The sequence below is a fragment of the Procambarus clarkii genome, chromosome 52, assembly GCF_040958095.1.
Source record: "Procambarus clarkii isolate CNS0578487 chromosome 52, FALCON_Pclarkii_2.0, whole genome shotgun sequence".
Classification (NCBI taxonomy): domain Eukaryota; kingdom Metazoa; phylum Arthropoda; class Malacostraca; order Decapoda; family Cambaridae; genus Procambarus; species Procambarus clarkii.
In genome coordinates this window covers 19780290-19795470 of record NC_091201.1, presented here as the reverse complement: position 1 = coordinate 19795470, position 15181 = coordinate 19780290, and the positions used below count along the sequence as shown (strand labels likewise).

At 47.0% G+C, this 15181-nt stretch overlaps 1 protein-coding gene across 1 annotated transcript; it reads left to right on the top strand.

The window, feature by feature from the left end:
• The first annotated feature begins 2344 nt into the window (after window positions 1-2344).
• LOC138352161 (alpha-1A adrenergic receptor-like) lies at window positions 2345-5420 on the top strand. The gene has a single exon (XM_069304425.1). It carries the CDS (start codon window positions 4041-4043, stop codon window positions 5418-5420), a length of 1380 nt encoding a protein of 459 aa, XP_069160526.1. The 5' UTR covers window positions 2345-4040.
• The last annotated feature ends 9761 nt before the right edge of the window (window positions 5421-15181 follow it).

Here is a 15181-nt window from a genome sequence, read left to right as displayed (position 1 = left end):
GAGGTGGGCATCGTTGGTCCTATCTTGTGTGACCAAGGAGACTCCGGTGAATCCAGGGAGTCGGAGGGGCTGAGTATTTGGGCCCTTTGAGCCCCTAGCAGTTAAGTGTTAGCAGAGCCCCGGACCGCCCACCCCCACGTGACATAAGCTAACCTACATATGTAAATACATAGATACACAGATTTACGTATGCCCTACATAAAGTGTTCGATGTCTCTTTTACATAGTGTCATTAATGTGCATTTACAAAGGTGAAATGTAATTCTGATCAGCTTCCATATATACTTTATACACATACATATACATACATACAAACACACATATACATATACATATATACATACATGTATACATACATACACACACATGCATTCACATACATTTGTCTCTTTTACTCTGACAGGGTGAGATAGCTGATAGAGAAACTAGTGTGCAATTAAGCACTTAATCACTGAAGGTGATGAAGGTGCTTTTACAAGCTCAGGTTATATAGTTACATCACATACATACATCGTATAATTGATACAGTACAAGGGGAAGGTAGGGGAGCCGAGGGTAGACAAGGGGGAAGGTAAGGGAGGTAAGGGTAGACAACGGGAAGGTAAGGGAGTTAAGAGTAGACAAGGGGAAGGTAAGGGAGCCAAGTGTAGAGAGTAAGGTAAGAGAGGCGAGGTTAGACAAAGGAAAGGTAAGAGAGCCAAGGGTAGACAAGGGGAAGGTAGGGGAGAAGAGGGTTGGCAAGGGGAAGGTAAAGGAGGCAAGGGTAGACAAGTAAAAGGTAGGAGAGCCAAGGGTAGACAATGAGAAGGTAAGGGAGCCGAGGGTAGGCAAGGGGGAGATAGGGGAGCCAAGGGTAGACAGGGGGAAGGAAGGGGATTCGAGGGTAGACAAGGGGAAGGTAATGGAGCAGAGGATAGACAAGGGGAAGGTAGGGGAGCCGAGGGTACACAAGGGGAAGGTAGGGGAGTCGAGGGTAGATAAGGGGTAGGTAGGGGTGTCAAGAGAAGACTAGAGGAAGGTAGGGAGTGGAGGGTAGACAAGGGGAAGGTAAGAGAGCCGAGGGTAGACAAGGGATAGATAAGGGAGGCGAGGGCAGACAAGGGGAAGGTAAGAGAGCCGAGGGTAGACAAGGGATAGATAAGGGAGGCGAGGGCAGACAAGGGGAAGGTAAGAGAGCCGAGGGTAGACAAGGGATAAATAAGGGAGGCGAGGGTAGACAAGGGGAAGGTAAGAGAGCCGAGGGTAGACAAGGGATAGATAAGGGAAGCGAGGGTAGACAAGGGGAAGGTAAGAGAGCCGAGGGTAGACAAGGGATAGATAAGGGAAGCGAGGGTAGACAAGGGGAAGGTAAGAGAGCCGAGGGTAGACAAGGGATAGATAAGGGAGGCGAGGGTAGACAAGGGGAAGGTAAGAGAGCCGAGGGTAGACAAGGGATAGATAAGGGAGGCGAGGGCAGACAAGAGGAAGGTAAGAGAGCCGAGGGTAGACAAGGGATAAATAAGGGAGGCAAGGGTAGACAAGGGGAAGGTAAAGGTAAAGGGAGGTGAAGGCAGACAAGAAAATTAGAGTTGCGCGCGAGGCGAGGCAGCAGCAGCAGCAGCAGCAGCAGCAGCAGGAGCGTGGAGCGGGTCAGTGTGGGTCACAGCGGCACTACACACACACCCGCCAGCCACCCGCTCTCACCTACCCGACAGCCAACCCCTATCGGTCACACTGCACCAAACTTATCATGCGCTCCTCTAACTAACGTCTCAAAACCAAACAAGATAGGAATTAATCCCTTTTATAGTGTATGTGGAAAACAGAGGATAACTGGAGGTTGCAGGTGTATGAAACATGTGACTGCCGCGAGATCTGAACCCGGACGTGATCCTAGCAGCGCCATCTGTTGCTGGGAGTCCCTGGACATGACTGTGCTGTGGGGGAGGCGGGTGTGAGGACTCCTCAGGTGGCAGGGAGGCTGGTGGTGGCCTGCCTCCACAAACAAACCTTTACTACAAACAAAACAAACAAGAAGGCGCACGTCGTGTCTGGAGAACGTGACATAATAAGGCAAACAACACGACGATGATAGGAAGTGAATCAATAGTCTTCACCAGAGAAAAATAAATAACGTGGTGTTGAGTTTTGAGCAGAAAACCCGAGTGTAAACACAGCTGTTCGATTGTAAACACAGCTGTTCGATTGTAAACACAGCTGTCCAAGTGTAAACATAGTTGTCCGAGTGTAAACACAGCTGTTCGAGTGTAAACACAGCTGTCTGAGAGTAAACACAGTTGTCTGAGAGTAAACACAGCTGTTCGAGTGTAAACACAGCTGTCCGAGTATAAACACAGCTGTTCGATCGTAAACACAGCTGTCTGAGTGTAAACACAGTTGTCTGAGAGTAAACACAGCTGTTCGAGTGTAAACACAGCTGTCCGAGTATAAACACAGCTGTTCGAGTGTAAACACAGCTGTCTGAGTGTAAACACAGCTGTCTGAGTGTAAACACAGCTGTCCGAGTGTAAACAAAACTTGTTACAAGTATTTGAGAATTCTGAGCATTATAAATATTAAGCCTCAGTGTTCACAAATCGCTGGTTTATTGCGTCTATGACTTCCCCTCACGCGTGAGGGGCGAGGGAGGGGAGGCAGCGAGGGACGCTAAGGACCGCGGACCAGAGATATTGAACTGCTCCCTCAAACAAATTAACTATTAAATATATAACGTTTCTACGGAAACAAAGGCAATTTTTTTGTTCGTTAACGAACTTAAAATTTTTAATTTGTATCTACAATTCAATTTTAAAAAGATTAATCGTAATAATTTATGTATATTAGGTACTGGCAATAGATGAGAAAGAGAGAGACTGCCGCAGTGTCATAATGTGTTATCTGGCCGCCTCATGTGGCACCGTACAGCAGTTTACAACTCTGAACGAGGTTGTGAGTCGATAAAACTATGTTGCATTGCATTTAGTGATAGAACAAAACCTGCTTTTAGTGTCTTATACTGGCTGAAAACTGCGGTATATAGAAGTTGCCCGAAATCAAATAATAGTTATTTACGCTAGCATCAGTTTATGATGCCTCACATTGATATGTGAGGGTAATGAGCAGTTTACGACACTAACGACTAGGTTACAACCTCCCCCCCCCTCCCCTCTGGGTGACAGTTTGTGGCGTCTAGTGAAAGTTTGTGACACCAGGCAGCAGACTGAGTGTGTACCAAACTGGCACCCCTTATGAAACAACCATTTGTGTGTAAAAGATGTAATAATTGATGATAAGAGGCTATAGTTTGTGACAGGAGATAGCAGTGTGTGACAAAAGCCAGTAGTTTGTGACGTGTGATAATAATTTGCGAGTAAATCAGTGTGCGGTACTTTGAGGTAACAAGGAAAGATTAAGGGCTGTAGCCCCGGCACAGCTTGTCATCTGATTAGGGGCTGTTGACATTGCTCATACACAGCTTGTCATCTGAGGCAGTGTCAGCGGAAGGGTAGGTGAGGTGGGGGAGATATGCTTGTAGACACATCGTAGCACAGTGTACATTCCCCGAACACTTGGACCAAGACAACGTGGCAGATGCACGAGACATCTGGAGAGTGTTAAGAGACGCTCAGGACGTGCACAGGAGGTGTTTATTTGGTACTTGGGTGAGAGTGTGTAGTTGCTGAAGACTTAGGAGACGTGAGAATCTGTGAGGTGATACAGTGTGGGCCAGAGACTACACCACAGGGAAGAAGGTACTGTGAGAACACGAAAGCGTCGTACAGTGTGGGTCAGCCGGAGCCCCAGAGCCGCTATTTCCCATGGAAATAACATGTTAACTTGATGAGAGAAGCTGTCAAGAGCCGCTCGGCCGGCGCCGGAGACAGGCAGAGAAATCTTTATTTCGCTCCGCGTGCGGCGTTGATGGTGTGGCGTTGCTGGCCCGCCAGCAGGAGAGATGAGTGGTGTTGTCCTCGTCCTGTGGGAGAGATGAGTGGTGTTGCCGCTTGGTATCGTCAGCTGGTACAGCGGAGCAGGTGGCGCGCGTGAGGCAGGTGGCTACCATGGCTGCCGCCAATGTCACCCACTGGTACCAGGGGCCCACCACCCTCAGGTTCCTCAACACCTCCTGGATTTTCGATGACGACTATGATTTCGACAGTTACCCCGACGACCCGGCCGACGACACCTACGTCAACACCAGCGTCGCCGTCAACGCCTCGTCGTACCTGCCCGGGAGGGAGAGGGCGGGAGATTCGTGGGCTGACGTCAGCACCAACGCCCTGGTGGAGGCGGTGGTCAAGTCGGTGGTGCTGGCGACCATCGTGGTGCTGACCATCGGCGGCAACGTGCTGGTGCTGCTGGCGGTGTTCATGTCGCGCAACCTGCGCTCCTCGACCCACTACCTCATCGTCAATCTGGCCGTGGCCGACCTGCTCCTCGGCACCACCGTCCTGCCCTTCAGCGCCACCCTCGAGGTGTCCGGCAAGTGGTACTTTGGAGAGGTGTTCTGCGGGGTGTGGGCGACGGCCGACGTGCTCTGCTGCACGGCCTCCATCTGGTCGCTCTGCGTCATCTCCCTCGACCGCTACATCGGGGTGACGCGGCCGCTTGCGTATTCTACCATCATGACGGAGCGGCGGATGTGCGTGCTGATCGCCGCGGTGTGGGCGCTCGCCACCGTCATATCCATCGGGCCCGCCTTCGGGTGGAAGACTCCGCCCGACCCCGACCCGACGGTGTGCACAGTGAACCAGGAGCTCGGGTATGTGCTGTTCTCGGTGACGGGGTCCTTCTACCTGCCAAGCCTGTGCATCCTGGCGGTGTACTGGCGCATCTACCGCGCCGCCATCCAGCAGTCCCAGTTCCTGGAGCGCGGCGTCAAGACCACCAAGACCTCCGTCACGCTCAGGGTCCACCGCGGCGGCGACGCCAGGCTCACGCTGCGGGCGCACCGTGGCGGCATGGGCGTCGGCATAGCTGCGGGGATGGCAGCCGGGCTGGCCACGGGCGTGGGCGGGCTCAACGGGCATTGTCTGGTCAACGGGCCGCTCAAGCCGCCGGAGCCCGAGAAGCGTGGCCTGAGGATGCACCGGGGCAAGGGCATGGCCAAGTTGATGCCCCCGACGCCCCACCTGCGGCTGGCCATGACGCCCCTCAACTGGCAGGACACCCGCCTGGACGAGGGCGGCCGAGGGAGGTCCCAGCGGCGGCAGGACCAAGAGGGAGACGCCGCCCAGGACCAGGAGTCACCATCTACCTCGCCCGAGCGCCGCCTGGCCGGACCCCCAGGCAAGATGGCCAAGTTCCGCAGGCAGAAGAAGGCGGCCAAGACGCTGGGCATCGTCGTCGGCGTTTTCCTCCTCTGCTGGTTCCCCTTCTTCTTCATACTTCCCCTCGGTGAGTACCCCAACTCTCTCCCTTCCCCATCCTCCCCTCGGTGAGTACCCCAGCTGCCTCCCTTCCCCATCCTCCCCTCGGGGAGTACCCCAGCTGCCTCCCTTCCCCATCCTCCCCTCGGGGAGTACCCCAGCTGCCTCCCTTCCCCATCCTCCCCTCGGGGAGTACCCCAACTCTCTCCCTTCCCCATCCTCCCCTCGGTGAGTACCCCAGCTCCCTCCCTTCCCCATCCTCCCCTCGGTGAGTACCCCAACTCTCTCCCTTCCCCATCCTCCCCTCGGTGAGTACCCCAGCTCCCTCCCTTCCCCATCCTCCCCTCGGTGAGTACCCCAGCTCCCTCCCTTCCCCATCCTCCCCTCGGTGACTACCCCAGCTCCCTCCCTTCCCCATCCTCCCCTCGGGGAGTACCCCAGCTCCCTCTCTTCCCCATCCTCCCCTCGGGGAGTACCCCAGCTGCCTCCCTTCCCATCTTCCCCTCGGGGAGTACCCCAGCTCCCTCCCTTCCCCATCCTCCCCTCGGGGAGTACCCCAGCTCCCTCCCTTCCCCATCTTCCCCTCGGGGAGTACCCCAGCTCCCTCCCTTCCCCATCCTCCCCTCGGGGAGTACCCCAGCTCCCTCCCTTCCCCATCTTCCCCTCGGGGAGTACCCCAGCTGCCTCCCTTCCCCATCCTCCCTTCGGGGAGTACCCCAGCTCCCTCCCTTCCTCATCTTCCCCTCGGGGAGTACCCCAGCTGCCTCCCTTCCCCATCTTCCCCTCGGGGAGTACCTCAGCTGCCTCCCTTCCCCATCCTCCCCTCGGGGAGTACCCCAGCTCCCTCCCTTCCCCATCTTCCCCTCGGGGAGTACCCCAGCTGCCTCCCTTCCCCATCCTCCCCTCGGGGAGTGCCCCAGCTCCCTCCCTTCCCCATCTTCCCCTCGGGGAGTACTCCAGCTCCCTCCCACTATCTACTGATATAATACTTGTAAACAACATGGTAAATGTTGACTTTATATGTTGCCTCTCGCTGGCCAGAGCTGAGAGTGAACTCTGCGCCTGGTCCAGTCGTCACCTTCGTGACAATGTTACTACATCCGTGTCCACTTCTCTCGCGATAAACAACTCTTTTTTAAAAGGGGTAAAGGATTCGTCCCAGGGTCCGAAACCATTACATTGCTACCCTTCCATTAAGATCTATATTTAAACTAGTACTTATGATTTGCCGAATTTTACGTGAAAATGACAGTATTTCCTCGAAATACAATGATATTACTGACTGACAATAGTGGATTTGAGTTCCCTCAAGCACTCAACGTAGAGTGACAACGTTAATCCGAAACATTTGGATTCTTTCTTACAAAGACATAAGGAAACTTACACTCTCTTGAGATGTAGGACAAGATATGATCCAAGGTTACGAGAAGATGAGAAACCTTTTTATGGAGAATGTGAACAAGTACATGAGGGTGCCAAACCACATCAGAACTCGTAAAAATTAGTCAAATCCGATTTAAAAAGAATGTTCGAAAATATTGGTAGGGAAAAGAGGGTCGTTGGCGGATGGAATATTTTAGGAGCTACCATTATTGATGCAAACAATTTAGTAAGTTTTAACACGGGACACGAGTAAAAATAGTTGGATCTAAATAGGACCTGCCTCGTATGAGTAGGCCTGACCAAGTATTGGGTATTTATGTTATATTATGATGCATGGGGAAAATAGTACGCTTTTTGTATTGTCGCTTTAGTAAATATGCATTTTATGTAACAGCTATTAAATCACTGTACGTATTCTGGATATTTTTTAAATAAAAATTATTACTGCAACCCATCCTTGTGTTTAGATAACACTTTTTGTAACTATGTGCACCATAGTACAAACATTGACGTACTAAGCAATTAGATAGTAGAATTTTGTACTTTCACGTTATAGGCTTCGAAAGAATGAAGCTATAAAAACAAGTATTCCTAGTATAGTACACATATGTACTATATTAGGCCTCAGATAGCGTGTATTAGGCCTAGGAATGTTAGGTTAGTTTCTCTTTGAAACGTAAGTAGAAAATTTTTTCCGGTTTGTCCAAATTCAATAGTTCCGATTTATACTTTCTAATTGCGTTGTATGTCGGTATTTGTACTATGGTCCTCGTAGGTACTATAGGTACTACCAAAACAGGAGAATGGGCTCTGTTATTATTATCATCACCATTAACATATAAATTCTGTGTGTTTCTAAAGTTTGAGCGGAAGGAGTAGGACCACTCTGCCCTTCCTCAGGAGTAACTAGCTGACATTGTAACTATAAGCTGTGAAGGATAGATGAAATTGTTTATGTAATATCCTAAGATGAGGTCTGATAAAGACCTTTTGTGCCTTCTGTAATGCTTTTTGCGCTACCGCTCACAGGATGGGTATGGGGTGCACAATAAACTAGCCGCCTCCGGCGGCAACAAAATAAATTCCACAGGACTGCTTGTGGGTCTCACGTAAACACTTGCACTGGCTCCAGACTTCCTGTGATTTCAGTAGAAATCCGTTTGTATGTTTTTTTTGCAAGTCAGTGTTAAAGTATACGGCTGACAATGAGTTCCCTCAAGTCCACCATATTGCTCTAGTGGATTTTCTCATTATCATTATTATTATTATAATGTAAATATAATTAGTCGGCTTTTAGGCTATAATCTTTATATCATCAGGTATTGCTATATTTTCAAGACGTGAAGTGCTCTTAAGGCAACACTAATACAGAGTAAAGAAGAAAGATGTATGTAGAGCTGATTGTAGAATGTGGTTGGTATCTTGACAACGCTAGTCACTGTTGGGTGACGGTGGTGGTCACTGTTGGGTGACGGTGGTGGTCACTGTTGGGTGACGGTGGTGGTCACTGTTGGGTGACGGTGGTGGTCACTGTTGGGTGACGGTGGTGGTCACTGTTGGGTGACGGTGGTGGTCACTGCTGGGTGACGGTGGTGGTCACTGTTGGGTGACGGTGGTGGTCACTGTTGGGTGACGGTGGTGGTCACTGTTGGGTGACGGTGGTGGTCACTGTTGGGCGACGGTGGTGGTCACTGTTGGGTGACGGTGGTGGTCACTGTTGGGCGACGGTGGTGGTCACTGTTGGGTGACGGTGGTGGTCACTGTTGGGTGACGGCGGTGGTCACTGCTGGACGACGGTGGTAGTCACTGCTGGACGACGGTGGTGGTCACTGCTGGACGACGGTGGTGGTCACTGCTGGGTGACGGTGGTGGTCACTGCTGGATGACGGTGGTGGTCACTGCTGGACGACGGTGGTGGTGACTGCTGGGTGACGGTGGTGGTCACTGCTGGGTGACGGTGGTGGTCACTGCTGGATGACGGTGGTGGTCACTGCTGGACGACGGTGGTGGTCACTGCTGGGTGACGGTGGTGGTCACTGCTGGATGACGGTGGTGGTCACTGCTGGACGACGGTGGTGGTGACTGCTGGGTGACGGTGGTGGTCACTGCTGGGTGACGGTGGTGGTCACTGCTGGATGACGGTGGTGGTCACTGCTGGACGACGGTGGTGGTCACTGCTGGGTGACGGTGGTCACTGCTGGGTGACGGTGGTCACTGCTGGGTGACGGTGGTGGTCACTGCTGGGTGACGGTGGTGGTCACTGCTGGGTGACGGTGGTGGTCACTGCTGGGTGACGGTGGTGGTCACTGCTGGGTGACGGTGGTGGTCATTGTAGGGTGACGGTGGTGGTCACTGCTGGGCGACGGTGGTGGTCACTGCTGGGTGACGGTGGTGGTCACTGCTGGGTGACGGTGGTGGTCACTGCTGGGTGACGGTGGTGGTCACTGCTGGGTGACGGTGGTGGTCACTGCTGGGCGACGGTGGTGGTCACTGCTGGGCGACGGTGGTGGTCACTGCTGGGTGACGGTGGTGGTCACTGCTGGGTGACGGTGGTGGTCACTGCTGGGTGACGGTGGTGGTCACTGCTGGGCGACGGTGGTGGTCACTGCTGGGCGACGGTGGTGGTCACTGCTGGGCGACGGTGGTGGTCACTGCTGGGTGACGGTGGTGGTCACTGCTGGACGACGGTGGTGGTCACTGTTGGGTGACGGTGGTGGTCACTGCTGGACGACGGTGGTGGTCACTGTTGGGTGACGGTGGTGGTCACTGTTGGGTGACGGTGGTGGTCACTGCTGGGTGACGGTGGTGGTCACTGCTGGACGACGGTGGTGGTCACTGTTGGGTGACGGTGGTGGTCACTGCTGGACGACGGTGGTGGTCACTGTTGGGTGACGGTGGTGGTCACTGCTGGGTGACGGTGGTGGTCACTGTTGGGTGACGGTGGTGGTCACTGCTGGGTGACGGTGGTGGTCACTGTTGGGTGACGGTGGTGGTCACTGCTGGGCGACGGTGGTGGTCACTGCTGGGTGACGGTGGTGGTCACTGCTGGACGACGGTGGTGGTCACTGTTGGGTGACGGTGGTGGTCACTGCTGGACGACGGTGCTAAATGTTTCACCGACAGTGGCTATCTACTCAAATGAGGAACTCATCTAAGCACCGCCTGTAGCTCTCACATAAACAACAGTGGAAACCATCCCAGCAACGGAGATCAAAATTGCTCCAGTGAAGCAATTTGGAGAAGCATTACATTATTGCTGATGGTCGATTTTCGACAGAAAAACGACATACCCGTTTTTACATTTAGTAGACCCTTACTGCCTCCCCTGACTCTATGCATACAACTTTTTTACATTCTTGCTTTGTCGACGACCGCTGCTAGTATGTGAAAAATGTACTATTTGCATAGAGAGCATAGACGCTTTCTATGCTTCTAACTATTTTCTTACTCTCGGGATTAAGTTGGAGCAATCATGTTACCGAAATTCTTGGTAAAGGAAGTCATGATTATTGATGGGTATATTTTCTACAACGTTTCGTTCCACCTTGGAATATCTTCAACTCAGGAATGAATATGCAAGGTGCAAATTTATCTCACATACACATGTGATATATATATATATATATATATATATATATATATATATATATATATATATATATATATGAAAGAACGTGAGTGACCCCTCACTTGCTCTGGTTGCCCTTGGGAGGTGGGGGTGGTTGGGAGGGTTAAATACCCCGAAATTCCCATCTCTTTTAGGGGTCTGAGTGGTGTAGTGGGTTAAAGGCATACCAGCTATGCTAGGTGTTGTGAAGCATCTGTGCTGGCTAGGGTTCGAGTCCCCTGGTGGGAGGTTGTTGTTTAAGGTTGTATACCTTCAAACTTGTGTGTTTAAGCAAGTTAGTGCATATATATATATATATATATATATATATATATATATATATATATATATATATATATATATATATATATATATATATATATGTCGTACCTAGTAGCCAGAACTCACTTCTCAGCCTACTATTCAAGGCCCGATTTGCCTAATATGCCAAGTTTTCCTGAATTAATATATTTACTATAATTTTTTTCTTATGAAATGATAAAGCAACCCTTTTCTCTATGTATGAGGTCAATTTTTTTTTATTGGAGTTAAAATTAACGTAGATATATGACCGAACCTAACCAACCCTACCTAACCTAACCTAACCTATATTTATAGGTAAGGTTAGGTTAGGTAGCCAAAAAAAGCTAGGTTAGGTTAGGTTAGGTAGGTTAGGTAGTCGAAAAAGAATTAATTCATGAAAACTTGGCTTATTAGGCAAATCGGGCCATGTATAGTAGGCTGAGAAGTGCGTTCTGGCTACTAGGTACGACATATATATATATATATATATATATATATATATATATATATATATATATATATATATATATATATATATATATATATATATATATATATATTGAGTACAACCGAAAGGGTAAGAATAATGATTCTAACACAAATCTTCTTAATATTTCTTACGTTTTTAATCACTGTCGGGGGAAATTGAAAAATTAACTCTCCAAACTGTTAGGGGTGGTGGGTGCGTGGACAGCGCTCTAGACTCGTGGACCAAGGGGCCGGGGTTTGATCTTCGGCGCCCGCGGAAAACAAGGTAATTTTTACACTTTATTATAATTTGACGCATGGGGATGCGTTTCGCAAGGTACACATTACATTTTCAATGACAATTTTTCCGTGTTTAACATTGGATTAACTCTTTGGGTGAGGTGGCGGATGAATGCCATAACAAGGAGGTATTAAATATAACAATGAATAAATGGATAAGGGGGGAGGGGTATTAGTAGGGTTAATGGATGCTGTGTCTGCGTTGGCTCTTGGTCCTGAAGTGGGGGAAATGTAATTATGTATTCATCTAGTTATGCTTGTGGAGGTTGAGCTCTGGCTCTTTGCTGGTCTGGACTTCTTAATATGTAGTGCCTCGCTGATGTCCAGTCTCCTGCTGTCGTTATATCTGTCGATTATTTCAGTGTTGCTTGTTAAGATGTCTCTGGTGATGATCTGGTTGTGCGTGGAGATTACATTGTTTGTGCATTGCCTAGAGAGAGACGTTGTTGTCTTGCCTATATACTGATATCGTTGAGGCAGACAGTCCCCAAGAGGGCATGTGAAGGCATAGACGACGTTAGTCTCTCTTGAGGCGCTTTGCTTAGTGTCGGGAGAGTTTTTCATATGCACGTTTCATGTTTTTGTAGTAAATTGTTAGTTGCATTGGTGCCTGTGGGGATAACGGTCCTTTCAATAATATATATATATATATATATATATATATATATATATATATATATATATATATATAAATATATAAATATATATATATATATATATATATATATATATATATATATATATATATATATATATATATATATATATATATATATATATATATATATATATATATATATATATATATATATATATAAATATATATATATATATATATATATACATATATATATATATATATATATATATATATATATATATATATATATATATATATATATATATATATATATATATATATATATATATGGAAATGTTCGTTTGTTCAAAATCGCTAATCTCCGAAAGTTCTTCACCAATTGCTTTGAGATTTTCACCCAACGTTCCATTCACGTCAGAGCGGGTTTTTATATACATACTATATAGATGTCACGTCTGTGACAAGAAAAAATATATTTTTTTTTAACTGTGTTTTTCATGTGTTTTTCGTGTGAGGGAAATCTTCGAAACCTCTTTACCGATTGCTTTGAAATTTTGACACAAAGTGGCATTCGAAAAGGCCCGTGTTTTCATATACCTACTATATACATGCCTTACCTGTGACAGGAAAAACATTTTTTTTTTAAACAGTGCCATCTGTTGGACATAAGAGCAACACATACTGTAATCTCCCAAAGTTCTTTACCAATTAGTTTGAAATTCTGATACATTCCACTCGAGTATGCGCTTGTTTTCATATACCTATTATATAGATGCCACACCTGTGACAGGCAAAACAAGTTTTTTTTCAAAAAAAGCACCATCTGTTGCACGTAATAGCAACACACACACGCTATACTAAATATGTTATGAATTCCATTTCAGTGTTTCTGATTGCATTGACAAATTTAACTTTCATAGATTTCGATTAATTTAAATTTTTATTGAATTATTTTGTGTGACATTATGTTGGAATTGAGCTGTGTTGTTTACCATACCGTTCATTTCGTAAGTATAAGTATAGATGCCACAACTGTGACAGGTAAAAACATTTTTTTTTAAGAAACAGTGCCATCTATTGCACATAAGAGCCACACATGCTATACTAAATGTTACGATTCCATATCAATGTTTTCGACTGCATTGGCAAATTAAATTTTCATTCATTTAAATTTATTTTAATTTTGATTTAATCATTTGTGTGACATTGCATTGGAAGTGAGCTATGTTGTTTACCATTCCATTCATTTCGTGCGTATAAGTATAGATGCCACACCTGTGACACGTAAAAAACATGATTTTTATAATAAAACAGTGCCATTTGTTGCACATGAGTGCAACTCACGCTATACTAAATATGTTTCGATTCCATTTCAATGTTTCTGACTGCACTGACAAAATGAATTTTCATAGATTTTGATTTATTTTCATTTAGATTTAATTATTCTGTGCGACACTCCATTGGAATTGAGCAGTGTTGTTTACCATACGGTTTATTTTGTGAGTATAGTTATTTTTTTCATTTTTTTCATTTTTTATTTCGTTTTTTAACTGTTTTTCTCATATTTCAGTGATGGGAACATAAGATCATTTGATGTTCCCACTGTTCTGATGGAAACATCAGATCTTCTGATGTTCCCAATTTTCTGATGGGAACATCAGATGATTTGGAAATGCATCTGATGAGGGAGTGGGGAATGGTGGGGAGGACGAATGGACAGGAGAGGGGGTAATGGTGGGCAGGATGAGGGGACAGGAGAGTTGGGGATGGTCGAGACGAGGGGACAGGGGAGTGGAGAATGGTGGGGAGGACAAGGGAACAGGAGTGTGCGGGATGGTGGGAAAAATCAGGGGACGGCGGAGGGTGGAGTGGTAGGGAAGACGAAAGGACAGGAGAGAGGGAGATGCTGGGGAGGACGAGGGCACGTGGGAGTGGGGAATGGTTAGGAGGACGAGGGAATGATGGAGTGGGGGGATGGCAGGGAGGACAAAGGGACGTGGGAGGGAGGAATGGTGGGGAGGACGAGGGCACGGGGGAAGGGGAAATGGTGGGGAGGACGAGGAGACAGGGGAAGGGTGCTGTGGCCGGGTACAGGTAGTCTCTGTAAATAAAAATGTAAATGTTTGTTTGTTCAAAATCGTTAATCTCCGAAAATTCTTCACCGATTGCTTTGAAATTTTCATACAACGTTCCATTCGCTTTAGAGCGGGTTTTTATATACATAATAAATAGATGTCCCGTCTGTGACGGGAAAAAAACAGGCATTTTTTGAAACACTGTGTTTCTCATGTGAGGAAAATCTTCTAAACCTCTTTACCAATTGCTTTGAAATTTTGACACAACGTTGCATAAGAATAGGCATGTGCTTTTATATACCTACTATATACGTGCCTCACCCATGAACGGTAAAAACATGCTTTTTAAAAAAACAAAAAACAGCGCCATTTGTTGCACATAAGAGCAACACATGTTGTAATCTCCGAAAATTCTTCAACAATTGCTTTGAAATTTTGACACAACATGCACTTCGAATTTGCGCATGTTTTTATATACCTACAGTATGCCTACTATATGCCTAATATATACCTACTTAACTGTCACAGGTGCAACACCTGTGACAGTTAAAACGTTTTTTTTTAAACAGCGTCATTTGTTGCACGTAGTAGCAACACACGCTATACTACATATGTTATGAATCCATTTCAATGTTTCCGATTGCATTAATAAATTTAATTTTCATAGATTTCGATTTATTTTCATTTTGATTTAAATGTTTTGTGTGACATTGCATTGGAATTAAATCCTATTTAATTCCAATTTATGCTATTCCATATCCTATTTATGCTATTTACCATACCATTCATTTCGTGGGTATAGTTTATTTTTAAATATATTTTTATTTTTTTCATTCCGTTTTTTAACTGTTTTTCTTATATATGAGGTTATCTTGAGGTTAGGTTATCTTGAGATGATTTCGGGGCTTTAGTGTCCCCGCGGCCCGGTCCTCGACCAGGCCTCCACCCCCAGGAAGCAGCCCGTGACAGCTGACTAACTCCCAGGTACCTATTTACTGCTAGGTAACAGGGGCATTCAGGGTGAAAGAAACTTTGCCCATTTGTTTCTGCCTCGTGCGGGAATCGAACCCGCTCCACAGAATTACAAGTCCTGCGC